The 17,267-nt window shown below is 38.8% G+C and overlaps 1 protein-coding gene and 1 pseudogene across 1 annotated transcript; one reads left to right on the top strand and one right to left on the bottom strand.

Moving 5' to 3' along the window:
• The first annotated feature begins 591 nt into the window (after positions 1-591).
• Positions 592-9,511, top strand: LOC143849735 (threonine dehydratase 1 biosynthetic, chloroplastic-like). The gene is made up of 9 exons (XM_077358907.1): positions 592-1,087; positions 2,249-2,428; positions 2,545-2,814; positions 3,901-4,107; positions 6,337-6,585; positions 7,000-7,073; positions 7,392-7,509; positions 8,720-8,854; positions 9,033-9,511. Exons 1-9 carry the CDS (start codon positions 650-652, stop codon positions 9,171-9,173), a joined length of 1,812 nt encoding a protein of 603 aa, XP_077215022.1. The 5' UTR covers positions 592-649; the 3' UTR covers positions 9,174-9,511.
• Positions 9,512-12,402: 2,891 nt separating this feature from the next.
• On the bottom strand, positions 12,403-13,565 carry LOC143859546 (polygalacturonase inhibitor-like; annotated as a pseudogene).
• Positions 13,566-17,267: the final 3,702 nt, after the last annotated feature.

Below are 17,267 nucleotides of genomic sequence, written 5' to 3'. Positions count from 1 at the left end.
GAGTAATAACTCCCCAACTACCCCAGTTTTCCCTCTATAAAAAGGCTTCCAAAGCTCATAAAAAGGGTAATAACTTCTTACCCACCACTCTAAAAACTAGCTCTGCACTTTTGCTCATACTAATTTGAGTGTCGAAGGGCCTGTCCGGAGTAACACTCCAGGTTGGTCATTCTGACCTCGCTTGCTCTTTACGCAGGGCTCAGCTACTCAACTCCCTTACCTCGGTTTCTCGGGTCCTCCAGCTCGGCTCTTACGTCACTGTCATATGTGTTACCGATTTTAGGTCTAACAAACTCCCAAACCGATTGGGCATAAACAAACAGCGGAATGTTTGTGCAAGAAGTCAGTTAATTTACATAATCAAAAGTAAAAGGCAATTTCTTACAAACGGGCAAAAGGGTAATGTATGTGTGAGATGATGAGATCAAGACCAATATCGGTTTAGGGCCCCACCATCCGCTGTCCATGCCAAAGGAATGTTCCATGTGTAAAACAAAGGTCTACAAAATCAACAGTTTATCTTTTCAGATCAACGGATCTGATCATCTAAAGGCTAACATGTATGGAACTATAAAATCCCCTTTCATCCCCATTCAGTCTCCTCTTTCATCACGACTCATAAGCGGCACCAAGACCGCGTCTCTATTCAATGGAGACCAGCCGTCTCCCCTCACCTCACGTGCCTCTGCAATATCCGGCACGTGCCTCTGCAACCTCGGTTTCCATTTCCAGACGCCATATCAGCAGGAAGCTTTCCTCCCCAATTTTCGCTGCAGATTCTGCTTCAACCCCCTCCACATTCTCCGAAAACCCCACCCTTGGACACCCCCTAAAAATCCCTTCTACACCTCCCTTAAAACGGGTCTATTCCGATTCCTTGCAGTATGAGAGCGGTTATCTCGGCGGCATATCGGAAAACACCGCCGGAGCCACCAGAGACGGTGTTCCTGCCGCCATGGCTTACCTTACCAACATACTCTCTTCAAAGGTTTATGATGTCGCCATTGAATCGCCCTTGCAGTTAGCGCCCAAGCTCTCGGAGAGTTTTGGAGTCGATGTATGGTTAAAGAGGGAAGATTTACAGCCGGTTAGTTTGATTTTTGCTTTTTAAATGTTCGGTTTGAGTTGGGTTTTGTCCCATTTTCTTGTTTGTGTTGATCATGTTTTTCGGTGATACTGTTGTTTGCGGTTTTTCTTGGAACTGAGTTGGGTTTTGCTTTCATTCGCTTGTTGAGAGTTGGGTTTTTTTTTGCATCAAGTTTTCATTAGCGGCTTATATGATCTTTGCTTTCTATAGTTTCAAAACTCCCCGGCATCATTATGGACTCACCCGAGTTGACTCGGTTTTACCTTGGCTGCATTCTTGTAAGAGTCCGCTTTTTGCACTACATAGTCAATCAAAACTTCTTTCACTCTCCCGAGTTATGACAGCGTCAACCAGTAATAAGCCGCATCAACCGGGTATTCGACTGGTGCCGAGTGAACTAGGATTTGCTTTGGTCGCGTTTTAACCAGCATTGGTGTTTTGAAACACTGTTGCTTTCTATCGGATGAAGTGGAATGGAAGGGAATGTCATCATTTTTTTGCTTAGCACTCACACAATTTACATGTGAGTTCATGTGATTGGGAATGTATCCTGTGTGTCAGTTTTTTTCCCGAAAGGGATTGGAGTGCCAATTACTGAACAAAGTAAAAATGGATGCATTGCCTTTGTAGATGAAGACTGCCACATTGTATGGTTGGCATGGTGGAAACTTTTCCTTTAATTTTTAGATAAAAATTAAAATTTTATTGGAAAGAAAATGCGGGCAAATTAAAAAATTCGATTACAATAAACAAATAACCCATTACCCATGTCATATTAAATTGGTTTTTTTTTAAAATTCTATATGGATGCATAATTAGGATGGAATGGAACCTACTCATATTATTTTGGTTGAGAAAATTAAAGATAGATTTAATTCCCACCAAGAATATTTTATTGACGTAGTGCGAAACTGGTTCATTCAACACAACTATTAGGACAGAATCTTTTAAGTATTATTTTTTCTGGTATTGCTTATCTGTTATTTAAATCCCTTAAAAGTATTTCTATATCTATGGTTTCATTATTTATATGCCCTGTGTTTATATGATGTAATCCTTATATCAACATAAGTCTGATGTTAATTGCTGACTCCCCGACCCTATGTATCCATCCCAAAGTTACATAACTTTTAGTGGTTGTTTTGATGGTTGAATGCATAGGTTTTCTCATTTAAGTTACGAGGAGCGTATAATATGATGGCCAAGCTTCCTAGGGAGCAGTTGGACAAGGGTGTTATCTGCTCATCAGCTGGAAACCATGCACAAGGGGTTGCGTTGGCTGCAAAAAAACTAAATTGTGATGCAGTGATTGTTATGCCTGTTACAACACCAGAAATCAAGGTTACATGGTCCATAAATGTTTAGTTCTTATTAGCAGTCATACATTGTTCTGTTTGAATTCACAATAACTCTAATCCTTTTTTTTTTTCTGATTTGTTTTTTTTTATGTTTTTCAGTGGAAATCTGTTGAGAGGTTAGGCGCAACGGTTGTTCTTGTGGGGGATTCGTATGATGAAGCACAATCCTATGCTAAGCAACGGTGTGAGCAGGAGGGCCGCACATTCATACCCCCCTTTGATCATCCAGATGTCATTGTGGGGCAGGGAACTGTAGGAATGGAAATTCTTCGCCAATTGCAAGGTCCTTTGCATGCAATCTTTGTACCAGTAGGTGGTGGTGGATTAATAGCAGGCATCGCCGCTTATGTGAAGCGGGTTCGACCAGAGGTCTGTAGGACCATATTAAAGTTTTGGTTTACTTTTTATTTAATGGAGCAATTATTAGCTCGAAAAAAATGACGGATAAATCAAAGAAAAATGAAAATGGATTTTTGTTTTGGACTGTCTGATTCTTTGAATGTTGATATGGCTCTACCTCTTGAAAATGGAAACTCTGTGAGTTGTATTTGTATATCTATTCCTGTATGTTAGGTCTTAACTACTAGTTGAAGGTGGCAACTGTTGAAAAAAAGAAGGAAAAATGGGTGTGCCAAACTGAGCAGAAACTTATTAGGCTTTTCACATGGGTTCCATCTTCCAAACTTTCCCATGGAATGCCTAAATCTAGTTCTAGTTCAACTGATACTCTTGAACTTTAATATCCACATTATAACCTGTGCATTGGTATCTTTGGTAAACTTCAATGTTAGTAAATTTCTGGAATTATTAGAAAGCTTTATAAGTTTGTCAACTTGCTTGCTTGGAACCACACCATTGGTGAACTGTGTTATTACTAGTGATCAACATGACTTGATTCAAGTTCATGGGGACCCTTACCAGTTGAATTTTAAGTTTGAATACAATTTAGGAGTTACTTTGTAAAAGTTTCAGGATATATACTCTTTATTGTTGAGACATAAATATGTGCAAATAACGATGTTTCCATTTTTTTTTAAAGTCTGCATGTTTAAACCTTGTGTTGTAATGATGGTTTACCCGGAATGAACATTTTAGTTCTCTCATTAAGTTTAGTCAGTAGTATCATGTAAATTATCGGCTTCATGAATTCTTGCTGTTATGAATGCACTAATAGTTCTCTTATGTACTTTGTTGCATAATATTTAAATCTGTAGCATATGCAATTGGATAACATTTCATTTGTCTTAGTTGTTTTCTTTCTTGGCTTTCACCTTGTAGTGAAATGCTAAAGTAAATGTTTGGAAAGGAAAACATGTACTATATGTGGAAACTACACTTGAATTCAAATGATTCTTGGATTTACTTAAACTTGCTACGACAGGAAATTCTCTATCTTGAGTGTAAATGGAGTGGATCTTACATTTTAAATACTGATTGCTTAGATCTCTTATTTAGGTCAAAGTAATTGGAGTGGAGCCCTTTGATGCAAATGCAATGGCATTGTCTCTACATCACGGGCAAAGAGTAATGTTGGAGCAGGTTGGAGGCTTTGCAGATGGTGTAGCTGTAAAAGTAGTAGGAGAAGAAACTTTTCGCATATGCAGGGAATTGGTTGACGGAGTGGTTCTTGTCAGTCGTGACGCTATTTGTGCATCAATAAAGGTGAAAATTCTTTCATTCTTTTAGCATGCGTAATGATACTTTCTTTAGTTTTTGTTACCATACAGAAATGAAAATTGTTGTAGTGGTTGGATGTTGGAATTATCTACAGTGAAATCACTCTAAACCCTCATTTATGTATTACATTCCATTATAGATCTCAGAATGTATCGAGACTCGAAAGGTAAACTGTTGTTCACCAAGAGAAGATGACTTGCACTTTTGCTGCCAAAGTAAAGGATGCACGAGGCTAAAGGACTTTTAATACGTTTTGTTTAACTGTTAATTTGTCACCAACCAGTACTGGATGAGCGTCATTCCATGTTCCAGAAGTCTTCCTTTTTGTATTAATTTACATCTTCTAGGTATGCCCAATTCATAAGAAAAACATTTTTATAGTTTTACCTGGATCTGTCAATCCAATGCATTCTTTGTCATTGTTCTATCTTATTTCTTATCCATTTGGAGGTTAAGAGCATCAAATTTCTTGTTTATTCTCCGAGCAATTAGAGTGGCCTTTTGTGTTTGTATTTGTAAATTTGTATGTTCTAATCAAGAGTTCTGTGGCAAAAAAGGAAGAGTTTTCTAGTGTATTTACTAGTAAAACCGGAAGAGAATTGACACTAATTGCTTTACACTGCTTCAAGCATTCAATGACTCCATGTTTCTGCTACACCGTTACCTTCTTGAAGGAATACCGGGATCCTCTGTCAATTCTTCCTCATTTTCCACCTCTTGTTCTTCCAAATCGTTGGTCAGAATTGTATTTGCCAGAGGATCACTCCGCCACCATTGCCTTCTCCACCAGAGCAGCCATCAAAATAAACCTTTGTCAATGTCTGAAAGTCCAACAAACTTTCTCACCCGAGTAGCAAATACTGAAAATATACCCATTCCAGCATCTCCACACACCATTGTTTTCCTTTTTCATCGACGATCGGTCTAGCACTAACTTTGTATTTAGAGGAGGAGGAGGTGGTGGGTTTTTTTTCCCTGCTGGTTGGGAATGGGTGCGTGTGTGTGTGTGTGTTGTGGGGGTGGGGTAGAGCCTTTCTTTCAAGGAGGCGTGCAGATTTTCAGGAGTTTCACCGTATCCCTTCTAAATGGGGCGAGGTTAAAGAGGTGCCTCTGTTCCAAATTTCAGCCCTACAAGTAGGATTTTGCTTTTCTCCAGGAGTGGGTAGATTCTCTGTTTTTAAGGTGAATTGGCTATTTGTTCCACCTACAACATAGTCTGTTGTCTGTTTTGCCAACTGCCCCTAGTATTCCTCCTGGAAGAAAGACCTCTAACAAGAAAGATCTAGAGCAGGTTTCCCTTCACGAGTTTGAGAAGATATGGGAAAAGCGGCTTTTCAGTTTTTAGAGTTTGTGATTCTAGGAGATCAGAGCCATGCTTACCTGCATAGTTTTAAGACTCCTCCGTGCCGCGTCGGCTCCCCCGAGTCAACTCCCTTTTACCTTGGCCGCGTTGCGCCGCATCCGCGTTCCACGTTTTGCCCTACGGAGTCAATAAAAACTCCTTTGACTCTCCCGAATTATGACCGCTTCAACCAAGTACTCATCCGCGTCATCCGAGTACCCGACCGTGTCCTGCCGAGTTGACTAGGATTTTCTTCGTCCGCATTCCGCATTTTTAAACTCTCCTTACATCTCTTCACATATTAAAAAACGAGCTATGAGAAAATCTAGTGGTTGAGGGTGATTCTAGCAGTGCTATTGCTTGGGCTTTAAAGCGCTCGTCGGGTCCATCGAGGCTTGTTCTCTTTAAAATTGAAGCCCTGGACCTTTGTAGAGATATTGGCGTCGTTCAAGCATAATGCCAAGACCTACAAATGAGAAGGAAGATGAATTTGTGAGGGGAGTTGTGGAGAGAATTGATCTTATCATTGGCGAGTCCTTTCCATTATAATTTGTACGATATATTCTGTTTTTCAATTTTTCTGCTGGGACAGCTCATCATTAGTAGTTCTTTTGCCACTCATTTTTGTATTTCCATGCTTTCTCTCTTTGGAATAAATTTTTGTCATCTCTCAAAATAAACTAGGGTGTGTAATGCTTGTTGCCTTGTTGTTGATGCATGGGAATTCCTTTGACTCATTGCATTTTATACCTTTTGAGGCAATCCAAGTCATCTGTTACTCATTTGCTATTGCGAAACATGCTAAAACTATGTGTTGTGGCACTTAAAAGTATGCTAGTTAGGAATCATAGTAGTTGGGTGCCATACTGCAGGAAATGTTTGGGGAGAACAGGAGCATTTTAGAACCAGCAGGTGCACTTGCCCTAGCTGGTGCTGAGGCATATTGTAAATACTATGGTCTGAAGGATAAAGCTGTCGTGGCAATATCAAGTGGGGCAAACATGAACTTTGATAGGCTGAGGTTGGTAACAGAACTTGCTGATGTTGGTAGGAAGCGAGAGGCAGTCCTTGCAACATTTTTGCTCGAGGATAAAGGGAGCTTTAAGCAATTTGCTGAATTGGTATGCTACCAGTAAGCATTGTATCAACTTTTCAAATATCTCCGATATTTTCAAAGTATCGCGTTTTTATCACGACATTTTGATAAAACGACAAAATCCTGAAATAATCACGAGATTTAAAAAAATATAGCAATATTTTCTTTTTTGTAGAAAATATTGCTCTAATATCACGATATTATCACAAATTTTTATTTTATATTTTTTCTTAAATTTTATATTTTATTATTTTTGAATAATTTTATTTTTAACGTTTCTGCCCGATATAAACCTGAAAAAATAAAAAAAACTTAATATCCCTAGAATTTTCCCTTGCTGAGGAATTCCCGAGAACGATATTTGTGACAAAGCTTTTCAATGCATATCAGCCCTGTTTCATACTGATTGTTGAACTATAGATTATCTTTGTGATGACAGGTTGGTCCAATGAATATCACTGAGTTCAAATACAGATATGATGGTAGTAAAGAAAAAGCTATTGTTTTGTACAGGTGAGTAGCACTTAGATTTCTATGATTTAACTCCTTAATTTGTTCCTTGCTTTCCATTCATACAAAAGGAAATGCAAATTCTTTGTAAAAAAATTGCTATTCCTGAACAGAATACGTTTTCCAGTACATTTTTCTCCACATTTTCCTTCATTCTTGCATTTTACTGATGATAGAAGTTATGACTTAATTATCTTGACACCCCCCCTCCCCATCTTTTGGGGAGTTTTCAGTTCTCTGATAATTCATATATTCCATAAACTTTATTGGAAATAAAAACGCTGCGTGTTTCATGTTTTCATAGTTTCTAATTGTTTGCAGTGTTGGTGTTCATACGGTTATTGACCTCAACGCAATGGTGGAGCGTATGGAATCTTCCCAACTCCGAACTATTGACCTCACAAATAATGACTTGGCGAAAGATCATCTAAGGCATCTTGTAACTATCTTGACTAAGAAATCTGCTTGTTTTCTATTTTGTTTTTCTTGTTTGTCCTCACAGGCTTTGTAACTCACTTTCCAGTCTATTACAGTGAAAATAATTGGAAACTCAATAAATTCAATTTGTTGTGATAACTATTTGAAGCATTTTTTATCCTGATAACTGCGAATAAATTGAATTATCGTGAGAATACCAGTATTTTGAAACTCACACAAGAACTTGGCCAAGGTAAAACCTAGTCAACTCGGACGAGTCAATGATTGACTCAAGGGAGTTTTAAACAGTGGAGAATACATGTATTATGTATCTCAATATTTATTATTTCTTGGGTAAATACATATAAATAATAGTTTTGATCATTATTATTTAATTTTTAAATTTTCATTTGTTTTTTTATTTTTTTTCATTTTATGCTATAATTTTCTGATATTATCCCAATTCAAAAGTCAAATTTCGAAATTATTGCAATATATTCCCAATCCATTAAATTGCTGAGATGGTAAGCATTCTTTTCCTCTTTTTGGTAAGCATTCTTGACTGTTATCCATATATTTAACTTTTAGCATTTTTTTTTTCTGTTCTTTTGCAGTACAATGACCTTTTGAGTTGAAAAAACTCATACAGAATTTTTATTTGCTTGTAGATATTACATTTCTATAACACATACCCTTGATTAATTATCCAAGCTATAGACATTGTTAGCAAGTCATTATATCCTACATTGCCACTAACATCTATTAGAAGCATAATTATCTCTCTAACTTACTAGACATTGTTAGTGTCAGATTGCAAATAGCTTATGCATAATGGGTAAATGATTAATCTAGAAGTCACTACAAGAGAAATATTGTTCATTTTTATGCATGTTTGTAACAGGCTGCACTTGATCACAACTTTTTTTTAAAGAGATAAATAGCCCATATCTTGATCAGCTTGACTACAATGTAAATTTGGATCTCATTAGCCTGTGGGTCCGGCCCATTGACACCCCTAGCTGTTTAACTGTTGTTTCTAACGATGAAATACATTATGAGTGCCACTTTTTCGAGGAAATGGTGGCTCCCACCACATTTGGATATTTCAATTTCCATGACACCATGCAGATATTCTTGCAAAACCCTTACTGGAGAGTGACCACGTCATCTTTCTAGACAGAGGCACTACTGTATTATGGTTCTGATTCCATTTGATTTTGTTTTGATTTCAGATGGGTGGCCGGTCAAATGTCCAGAACGAATGTCTTTGCCGATTTGTCTTTCCTGAGAAGCCAGGTGCTCTAATGAAGTTCTTGGATGCCTTCAGTCCTCGTTGGAACATTAGCTTGTTCCATTATCGAGCACAGGTTCTTTATCTGAAAACCACCTTATTCATCATCACTTTCCAAAATACTTCCATTCTCTTCTGTGGCTGCTTTGTTTTATGTTCTATTTACACTTTGTAGTTGTTTTCTATATAAAATGAAGAACAAGAAATAGATTAATCTACCCAAATGTGTAACAATGTTGGTTTTCCCTTAACAGGGTGACATTGGGGCAAATGTATTGGTGGGTATCCAAGTTCCAAGCTCTGACATGGATGAGTTCAAAGATCTCGCCAACAATCTTGGGTATGAGTACGCCCTTGAGATGGATAATGAGGCATACCGGCTTTTGATGCACTGATGAATTACCAGCCAGGTCTTTTACTAATCAGACGCCTAGAAGCAGTTAAAAACTTTTTCGAGGCTTAGTTCTCACTTACGAGTTGGCAGCAGATAAGAACCAAGTAGCCGGACGGTATGAATGTATTTTTTTTCTTTCCTCTTATTTATGATAATTATAATTTGGATCTTTTTTTTATAGGTCTTCTGTCTATTAGCCTACCCCAACTAGTTTGGGACAAAGGCTTAGTTGAGTTGAGTTGAGGTCTTTAGTCTATTGAATTGTTGTATCTGATGTTGAATCGTGCTGGTGATCCAACTTTTTATGCCATGAATCCAGTTATAGGATATTTACTGTCTTGTGTTTGTAAATTATGATTTACCATACAAATCTGGTGCTACCATGTTTGAGATGATCTGGAACATCCATCTAAATGTGCCCATCATTGTCGGAAATTGCAGGAATTGAATCTATAGGCCATGTTTGGCAACCAGGAATTTTTTTCCCCCATGGAACATTAGCTTACCCCATGGTGAGGACGTGAGAGGAACTACTTAAGCAGGGAATCACAAGGCTGAAAAACAATGGCAAAAAAAAAAACATTCGAAATTCGATTTATTTTGTTCCTAAACGAACAAATTCTGGTTGATTCTGGTGGCATCAAACCACTACAAATTTCCGGCTTGATATCTGTGAATTTACTAATCATTTAGGCTTTCTTGGTTATTTTTCTGAAGGGCAAAATCATACAGACTAACCAGGACTTCACGTCTTCTTGTACATGTGCCCGAATCACCGGTCGCTGTTTTTAATCTTATAATTACTATCAGCTCTCACAAGAAAAAATAACCAACTCAACCAAAATACCAAGATTTTTGAAAATAACTTGCGAACTCAAAATTTTTCTCGGTATTAAAGACGTACCATTTTAGTGTAAAAACTCTTTTTTGCTTGCTTCTCTCCTTCGTCCTTCCTTTTGTCTCCATACATACTAAGAAAAAGAAGAATAGAAAAATAACTACCAATAGAGGGCAAGAAGGAGAAAGAACGAAAAAAAAATAAAGAAAACTTTAGGCTATGTTTGGATGCTGAAACATTCTTTAGGGAAGTAAAGAATATGATGGAGGGGGCAGGATTTTGGATGTCTGGTAGACCTTGGGAAAGCCATGAGCTTTATTATGTTTGGATGCTAGTTAACCATGAGGAGGATGGATAGAGAGAAAATCTCTTCATTTTTGGAATATTTCATACGTAAATGGTAGTGATGCCATGTCACCGGACATGTAATTATTACTCATGTTTCTTGTCTTGTAATCTCTAAGGATTTGGGTTACTTTGGCAGACAAACAAAGTAATCCAAAAACATACATTTTTTTTGCTTAGGGATTGCTTGAGGATCCCTTGCACGTGGCATCCAAACACATTATAGAATTGCCGATTTGAAACAAGTGTGTTAAGTGGGTTCGGGATGAGAGATTTAGAGGTGAGTTGCGTTAGGGTTTGACCATTCTTGACCCAAGGCTCAGGTTGGGTCCGGTTAATGTTGAGGAAATACTATCTCAGTTTGAGCTAAGGTTGGCCTCAACTTGACCTAACTAGCCGGAGTTGCACCCCTCAATATCGTGAACAAGAGATAGGAGAGAAACAAAGAGATTTGAGGATAAAAGAGGAATGGCCAAGAGAAAAAGAGTGAAATGTCAGACTTAGGAGAAAAGTACCAAGACTAAGAGAAAGACACAAGATAAGAGTGTTAGAAACAATGTATGAAAATCTGTAATTATGGGAATACTAAACAAAATGTAATCTTATAATACCTTGCAGATGGAAGTATTCAACAAATCCAGTAAGAAGATGTCTGTAAATAAGAAAATAGAGAAGATCACTTATCGAGTTGAGGCACGAAGCGTGTTCGTTGTCCTTAAGACAAATCTCGCCCCCACTATGAGTAATCAACGGTGCAGATGGGTTCAATGGCGTATGTCTCCAGGATACATCAACTCTTGCTCCAGAGGTGTGCACTCACGCAGCCCGGATGCCTATCAAACTTGCTTATATGAGCCGAAATGCCTTGACCAGAAAACTTTTGGGGGAAGAAAACGAAAAACCAGAAGCAAGGAATAGATAAAGATAGAAGAGAAAGATATCTTCCTAATCTCTCAAAACCGATTTTATAGAAAACAGAAAAGACCCGTTGGAGGTGAAACGCAGCACCCTTTACTGCGGTAAAGATGTTTCCCAAAACGGCCCACTAATTACGTGGAGAAGTTTTCCAAACGGCTTCTCAAACGGTAACAAAGAATTAAGTCAATCGGTAAAGAATAATAAGATAAGAAAATAAAAAATAAAAATAAGAAAAGCTTCGGGCCCATGCGCGTGGCCTGCCAAGCCGCCGCGAGCCGCTGGGCGGCGCGTGTTTGTGGTATGTTCACCCGACGGCTCATGCGCGAGGGTCTCCCCTTTTCCTTTTCTCATTCACAAGGCTAAGGAAAGTGGAAGTATATATATGTCCACTTTCCACCTATCAATCTTCCCATCTAGGACTAAAGGTTTCCCACAAGACTTTAGCCAATTTGGAGGGAAGTTCAAATTTTGAAAAAGATTTAAAAAAAATATAAAGTGAGTCCTAAAGGACAACCACAAAAGAAGGCCACAAAGGACAAACCATAAAATGACATAAAATATTCCACATTTGTAATTTTGAATTACAACTTGTTTTTTATTTTTCAATAAAGAAAAAAAATCAACAAAGAGCGGAGAGAAACAAAGAAATTTTAGGTAGGGATTCGCTAGCGTCCATAGCAGATGGCCTGTTGCATGTGAGAGCAGCCGCACCGTAAATGAATTCATTTTCAAGAACAAACAAACAAAAAAAATAGGGTTGAAATTCTAGGAAGGGGTTGAAAGTTTGCCTTCCTATAAAAAAAAAAAACCAACCCGTTTGGATACCTCATATATTGTATTTCAATTTTGAATACAAAATGAATAGATATGGCAGCTCGTGTTGAGGGAGAGAGAGAGGGAAGGGTACTTCCTATTGGAGGGGAGAGGTTGGGGAGCAAAGAGGGTGAAGGAAACTGCCAGATATTTAGATTTTCAATTTTTTATTTGCACAGCTTATTTGGAAATCTGATTTTTTTTCATTGTTAGTTGCTGAATTGGAAATCCAAGAATTTGATCTGATCCAAATTACAATGCAAAAAGGGCTGCAAATGTGAGAAATCCAAATCAAAATCTCCTATGCATTCAAACGTATGGGAAATGGCATTTCTCTCTTATTATAGAATTTTTCAAGTTGGACATTGATAGCTAGCTGGGAATTGTAACCGCTGGGAATATAAAAAATACGAGGTGGAGTCAAAATCCTGCAATTTCCCGCCCTGAGGAATTGTTCTGCACAGCCGATTGTAGCTGAGGTTAAAAAAGTAGTAGAGATTTTTTTTTTGGTACCATAGGATATCCCCACCCCACTTTGTAGGGCAGGACTATTCCCTATGCTCTGTTTGGATGCTAGGTTTTTTTTTGTTCCCAGGATTTATGTGGGTAAAGTTTTAGTGGTTACATCAGCAAAATCTTCTCTTGAAAATGGTGTTCTCTCTTTCTCCCTCTACCCTCTCTCTCCACTCATCATAATATCTTTCTCTAATTAATGCTTGTCCCCTATTTTGTCTCCTACCTTTACCCACATAAATCCCAGGTAAAAAAAAAACCCGGCATCCAAACAGAGCACTAGGGATGCGCGAGGCACCGGAGTCCACGCACATCACATCGGGTAATTAAACAATGGGGATTCGAATGCCCGTCAGGGGAGCAAACCCATGACTTTACGCCAAAGAGCAACACCCGCGAAAGAGCCACACCCTTCCGGGTTAGTACTTGAGATTCCGTAATGCCGTTAACGATGATGGAATATTCCCTCGGATCTTGTTATGCGAGATATCGAGGCTCGTAACGTTTCGACGTACATTCGAGAAATCGAAATGGAAATGATTCCGGGAGATATTGGTCTGCCGCGTCGATTTCTTGGTACTAAAAAGCATAGAAGCGTCCCCTTCGAGTTGATTCCGCGAGAAATCGATATTAGAGAAATCTAGGTTACCGAGAGATGGCGGTATTACCACAGAGGATGTTGTGGGAGAGCTTGAGATCCGGAACGCTGCCTTGGAATCTCCCTAAAGATTCCTGTATATTCCGGGTCAGTTGATTCCGGTCAAGCCAGATAGCAATAAGGTTGGTGAGGTTGCCGAGTGTGGCCGGAATCTTACCGGAGAATTTGTTGAACGAGAGCTCAATGATAACTAGATTTTGCATGGTCCCGATAAATTCAAGAATGGATCCGGAGAGACTGTTCCAGGTGAGCTCGAGAACCCGGAGGTTTTGGAGTTTTCCGGGTGGGATCGGGCCTGTGAGATTGGGGAGTTAGTGGAGAAGGAGCTCTTTGAGGCAATGGAGGTCACCGATGCCAGACGGGATCCGGTCGACAAAGTCTGGATGATTGCAGATGCTGAGTCCGGTGACTCGGCGAGTTACCAGGTCGCAGTCGATACCGTGCCAGGTATCTCCATCTCCAGAGCAACAGTCCGCCGATTGATTTGTCAAAGAACCGAAGTTGTAGGTTTTATTGATTTCTGTGAGGGCTTTTATGTCATCTGGGTGGCAGGCAGAGCAGAGAGACGAGAGTGAGAGAAGGAGGAGAAGCACTGAGAGATGGATAGTACTCATGTTTTCAAACTCTGAGCTAATGCTTAATGACAAGTAAGAGTGTAAGACTGTTGGTATTTATAAATGGTTCAAACGTTTCGCTGCGAAGTGAATGCTGAGTCAAAAACTATCTCCTACAGTTCTACTTAAGGAGATTTACATTGAGACTCTGGTTCCATGTCCCATTCAAACTATTGAAGAACCCTTATGTTAAATTTTAAAGAAAGAAAGAAAGAAGAACCAATGAGATGTGGTTAGTTTTTTTTTTCTTAATTGGGCGCACATCAGTTTATCATTCCTCATTTTTCAAATAACTAACAAAATTGATTATCACCCTCAAAATTACTCTAATAATCTATTATTCTACTATTTTACATTATTCATAGCAAACATTAAACTCCCTAAATATAAAAATAAAGATTAAGCAATGGAAATCTCTTAGTAAGCCCTTAATTTTGAAAGCTTAAGCCACATGCTCACCTTAATTTCCTTATAAATGATAAAATAGGTATAAAATGGTTTTAAATCATTTTAGACAAATAACCTATAATTTTAGGGAAAGGTGTGCGTACTCGGTGAGTAGATAAGCTTATCTACTCGGTCGGGTTAAAAACAGTGGGGGCCCACATTTTGGGGTGATCCAAATCATTCATTTGAAAGGCCCTTACCTAGATAAGGTGTCCACCAAAAATCAGCCCCATAGGATCATCCTAACCCATGCAACAGTGGAGGGAAAAATGGGCAGATTTGTGGACAAGCTGTGTTTGTCCATTTTTTCCCATTTTTCCCTCCACTGTTGCATGGGTTAGGATGATCCTATGGGGCTGATTTTTGGTGGACACCCTATCTAGGTAAGGGCCTTTCAAATGAATGGTTTGGATCACCCCAAAAATGTGTGCCCCCACTGTTTTTAACCCGACCGAGTAGATAAGCTTATCTACTCGACCGAGTACGCACACCTTTCCCATAATTTTAAGAATTATTCAATTTTGGGAGTTTTCTCACCTAGAAATTTTAGTCAATGGGGCCTTTTTTTGATAAATATCCCTTCATAGAATGGATAAAACATTCATGACTTGTGCCCTCTGCAACAGATGCTAAAAATAAGCGGGCTGCTAGCCAACGGGATTTCGTATGGGGGATAAGAGGAAATCCCATACTGTGACAGTTGAGCAATAAGACATGGAAGCGAGCTCGAACCCCCACCGAATGCAAAAAAAACAGTGTGAATGACCCTAGGGTGGTGATAAATCGACCCTAGGGTATAAATTGACCCATTAGGGCGCTGATGTCACACAGACCCAAATGATATATTTCACGATAAAATCCCCCCCTTTAATGAGAATGGTTCACTGCTTGAGGATAAATTCACCCCCTTCAAACATTTTTCTTTGCCTTTAAAACTAAACGAATAACGTTAAAAAGGAGGGTGATTTTATCAGTCGGAAGGGGGGGATATCATTCCCCTATATTTAATTCGCCCACAAGAAGAGAGAAGGAGAGAGAGCTGAGTGGGCCCCAGTATTCATCAGACATTTAATTCGAAATCCAAATTCTTCATTTGTCAGACACCAATGTAACTAGGCTTATATTTAGGAGTGCAACTAAGGTCGGATTGGGTCGGGTTGAGGCCAACCTGACCCGACCGAAGGAACCTATTTTTCCGACCCGAACTCAACCCGACTGGACCTTTTTTGGGTTGAACCCGTTGTGTTCGGGTTGAACCCGACTCGAGTTGCACCCCTACTTATATGTTGCCCTTTGGATTTCGAGAGCAGGCATGGGCCCAAGTATATGGTGTCCTCACTGTAGTTTTTTTTTTTTGCCCCCTCTAGTGTATTTAGGACTTCTCTTTTACACTAGAGGGGGTGTCCCAAGTAAAAGAAAGGTAGGGAATCTACCTTTTCAAAGATCCAAAGGGCAACATTTAGACAAGTGGGGACGCTTGGTTTTTAGTAAGTAGTATATAGATTGTTATGAATCTTATGATATGGACCTCATTACTTTTTAACCATTAGAGCATCTATTAATATGCATGTGACATCCATTATTTTTTAACCATTGAGCCCTTCGGTTACCACATGCCTGTATATAGTTAGCCAATACTACTTATGGAGTTCTGTTAAAATCCATTCGACTTCACACTCACCACATAAAATCTCTATCGGACACTTCTTCATAGCTTACCCAAAAATTATTATGGATTTGTCATTACATTATAAGTGGCTTATTTAAGTAATAAGTACTGCTTAAATCAATTACGTTAAAGTCCCTAAATATAGAAATAAAAATAAAGATTAGATAATGGAACTGTCTTAATACCTCTTTCAAAGCGTGGCTTGTTAACCTAACTAAAGCAAAAAATTTAGGTTGAAATTGGTTTACAATTATTCGTTGCAATTTACCAATAATTTTAATAATTATTCAATTCTTGGGGGTTTCTCCCTGAGAAATTTTAGTCAATGGGGCTTTTTTTTATTTTTTTTATTTTTTTTAAATATCTCTTTCAAAGAATGGATAGAACCTTCTGACTTATGCCACAGTAATTAAAAAAAAGCAACTTGCTTGTCGTCTTGCGCATGTGTCACAATTCGTCTTATCTAGCAAAATAGGATTTCGTTTGCAAGATAAGACGAATTGTGACACATGCGCAAGACGACAAGCGAGTTGCTTTTTCCTAAAAATAACAAGGAAATTTGCATCTATCAAAATGAAAACGATACAAATATCTGTTTTTATTGGCAATAAAATAATAATAAACGCTACTGATAGATATTGGCAATACCTGGTTTTGATAATTGCATACACTAACTCAGCTTGTTTTTTCTTTTTTAATGGGAGATCTTTTTCCAAACAGTAGTGTAGACATCCCATTTTGACCGAACCCTAATAAGCGTCGGTAGGGTGAAAACCCTATCAGGCTAGTGTTTTAGTGTCCAAAATCTGTTCCCAGGCTAGTTCAGGGTCCCACCAGGATCCTTGTAAAATTTCGTCAAGATTCGTGCGCGTCTGCCTAGTAAACATGTCAAGACGGTGTCGTAGGGCAGGTTCAGAAGGGTGGCGATTTAGCCAGAAAGGGGGTTGTGCTGGAATTTGAAAAAGCAGTTTAAATTTGCCGTTGCGGGCTGTCCAGGAGGATATGTGGGCGCGCAGATTAGTGTACAGCTTAATTGAGGGGTGCATTATCCAGAGGTTGGGCAATTCTGTAATTAAGAAAGATTCTTTTCTTTCTTTTCAAGTAATGTTTAGGGCGTAATCTAGCTTAAGGGAGGGTTTAAGGACTAGAATTAGCCAGAGAAGGAATCCTAGGTAATTAGGCTTCCTTTGATCCTAGCCCTTAAACAAAAGCGGATTTGAAGGGCTAGGATCAAGAGGAGGGAGATGGGTAAGTGCACTAAAGGGGGTTGTCCCGGGGGA

This window comes from Tasmannia lanceolata, unplaced genomic scaffold (assembly GCF_043159265.1).
Source record: "Tasmannia lanceolata isolate RefF3 unplaced genomic scaffold, GAP_Taslan_0.1 ptg000003l, whole genome shotgun sequence".
NCBI lineage: Eukaryota > Viridiplantae > Streptophyta > Magnoliopsida > Canellales > Winteraceae > Tasmannia > Tasmannia lanceolata.
Note: the sequence above shows the minus strand (reverse complement) of the source record. Positions and strands in the feature narration are given on the sequence as shown.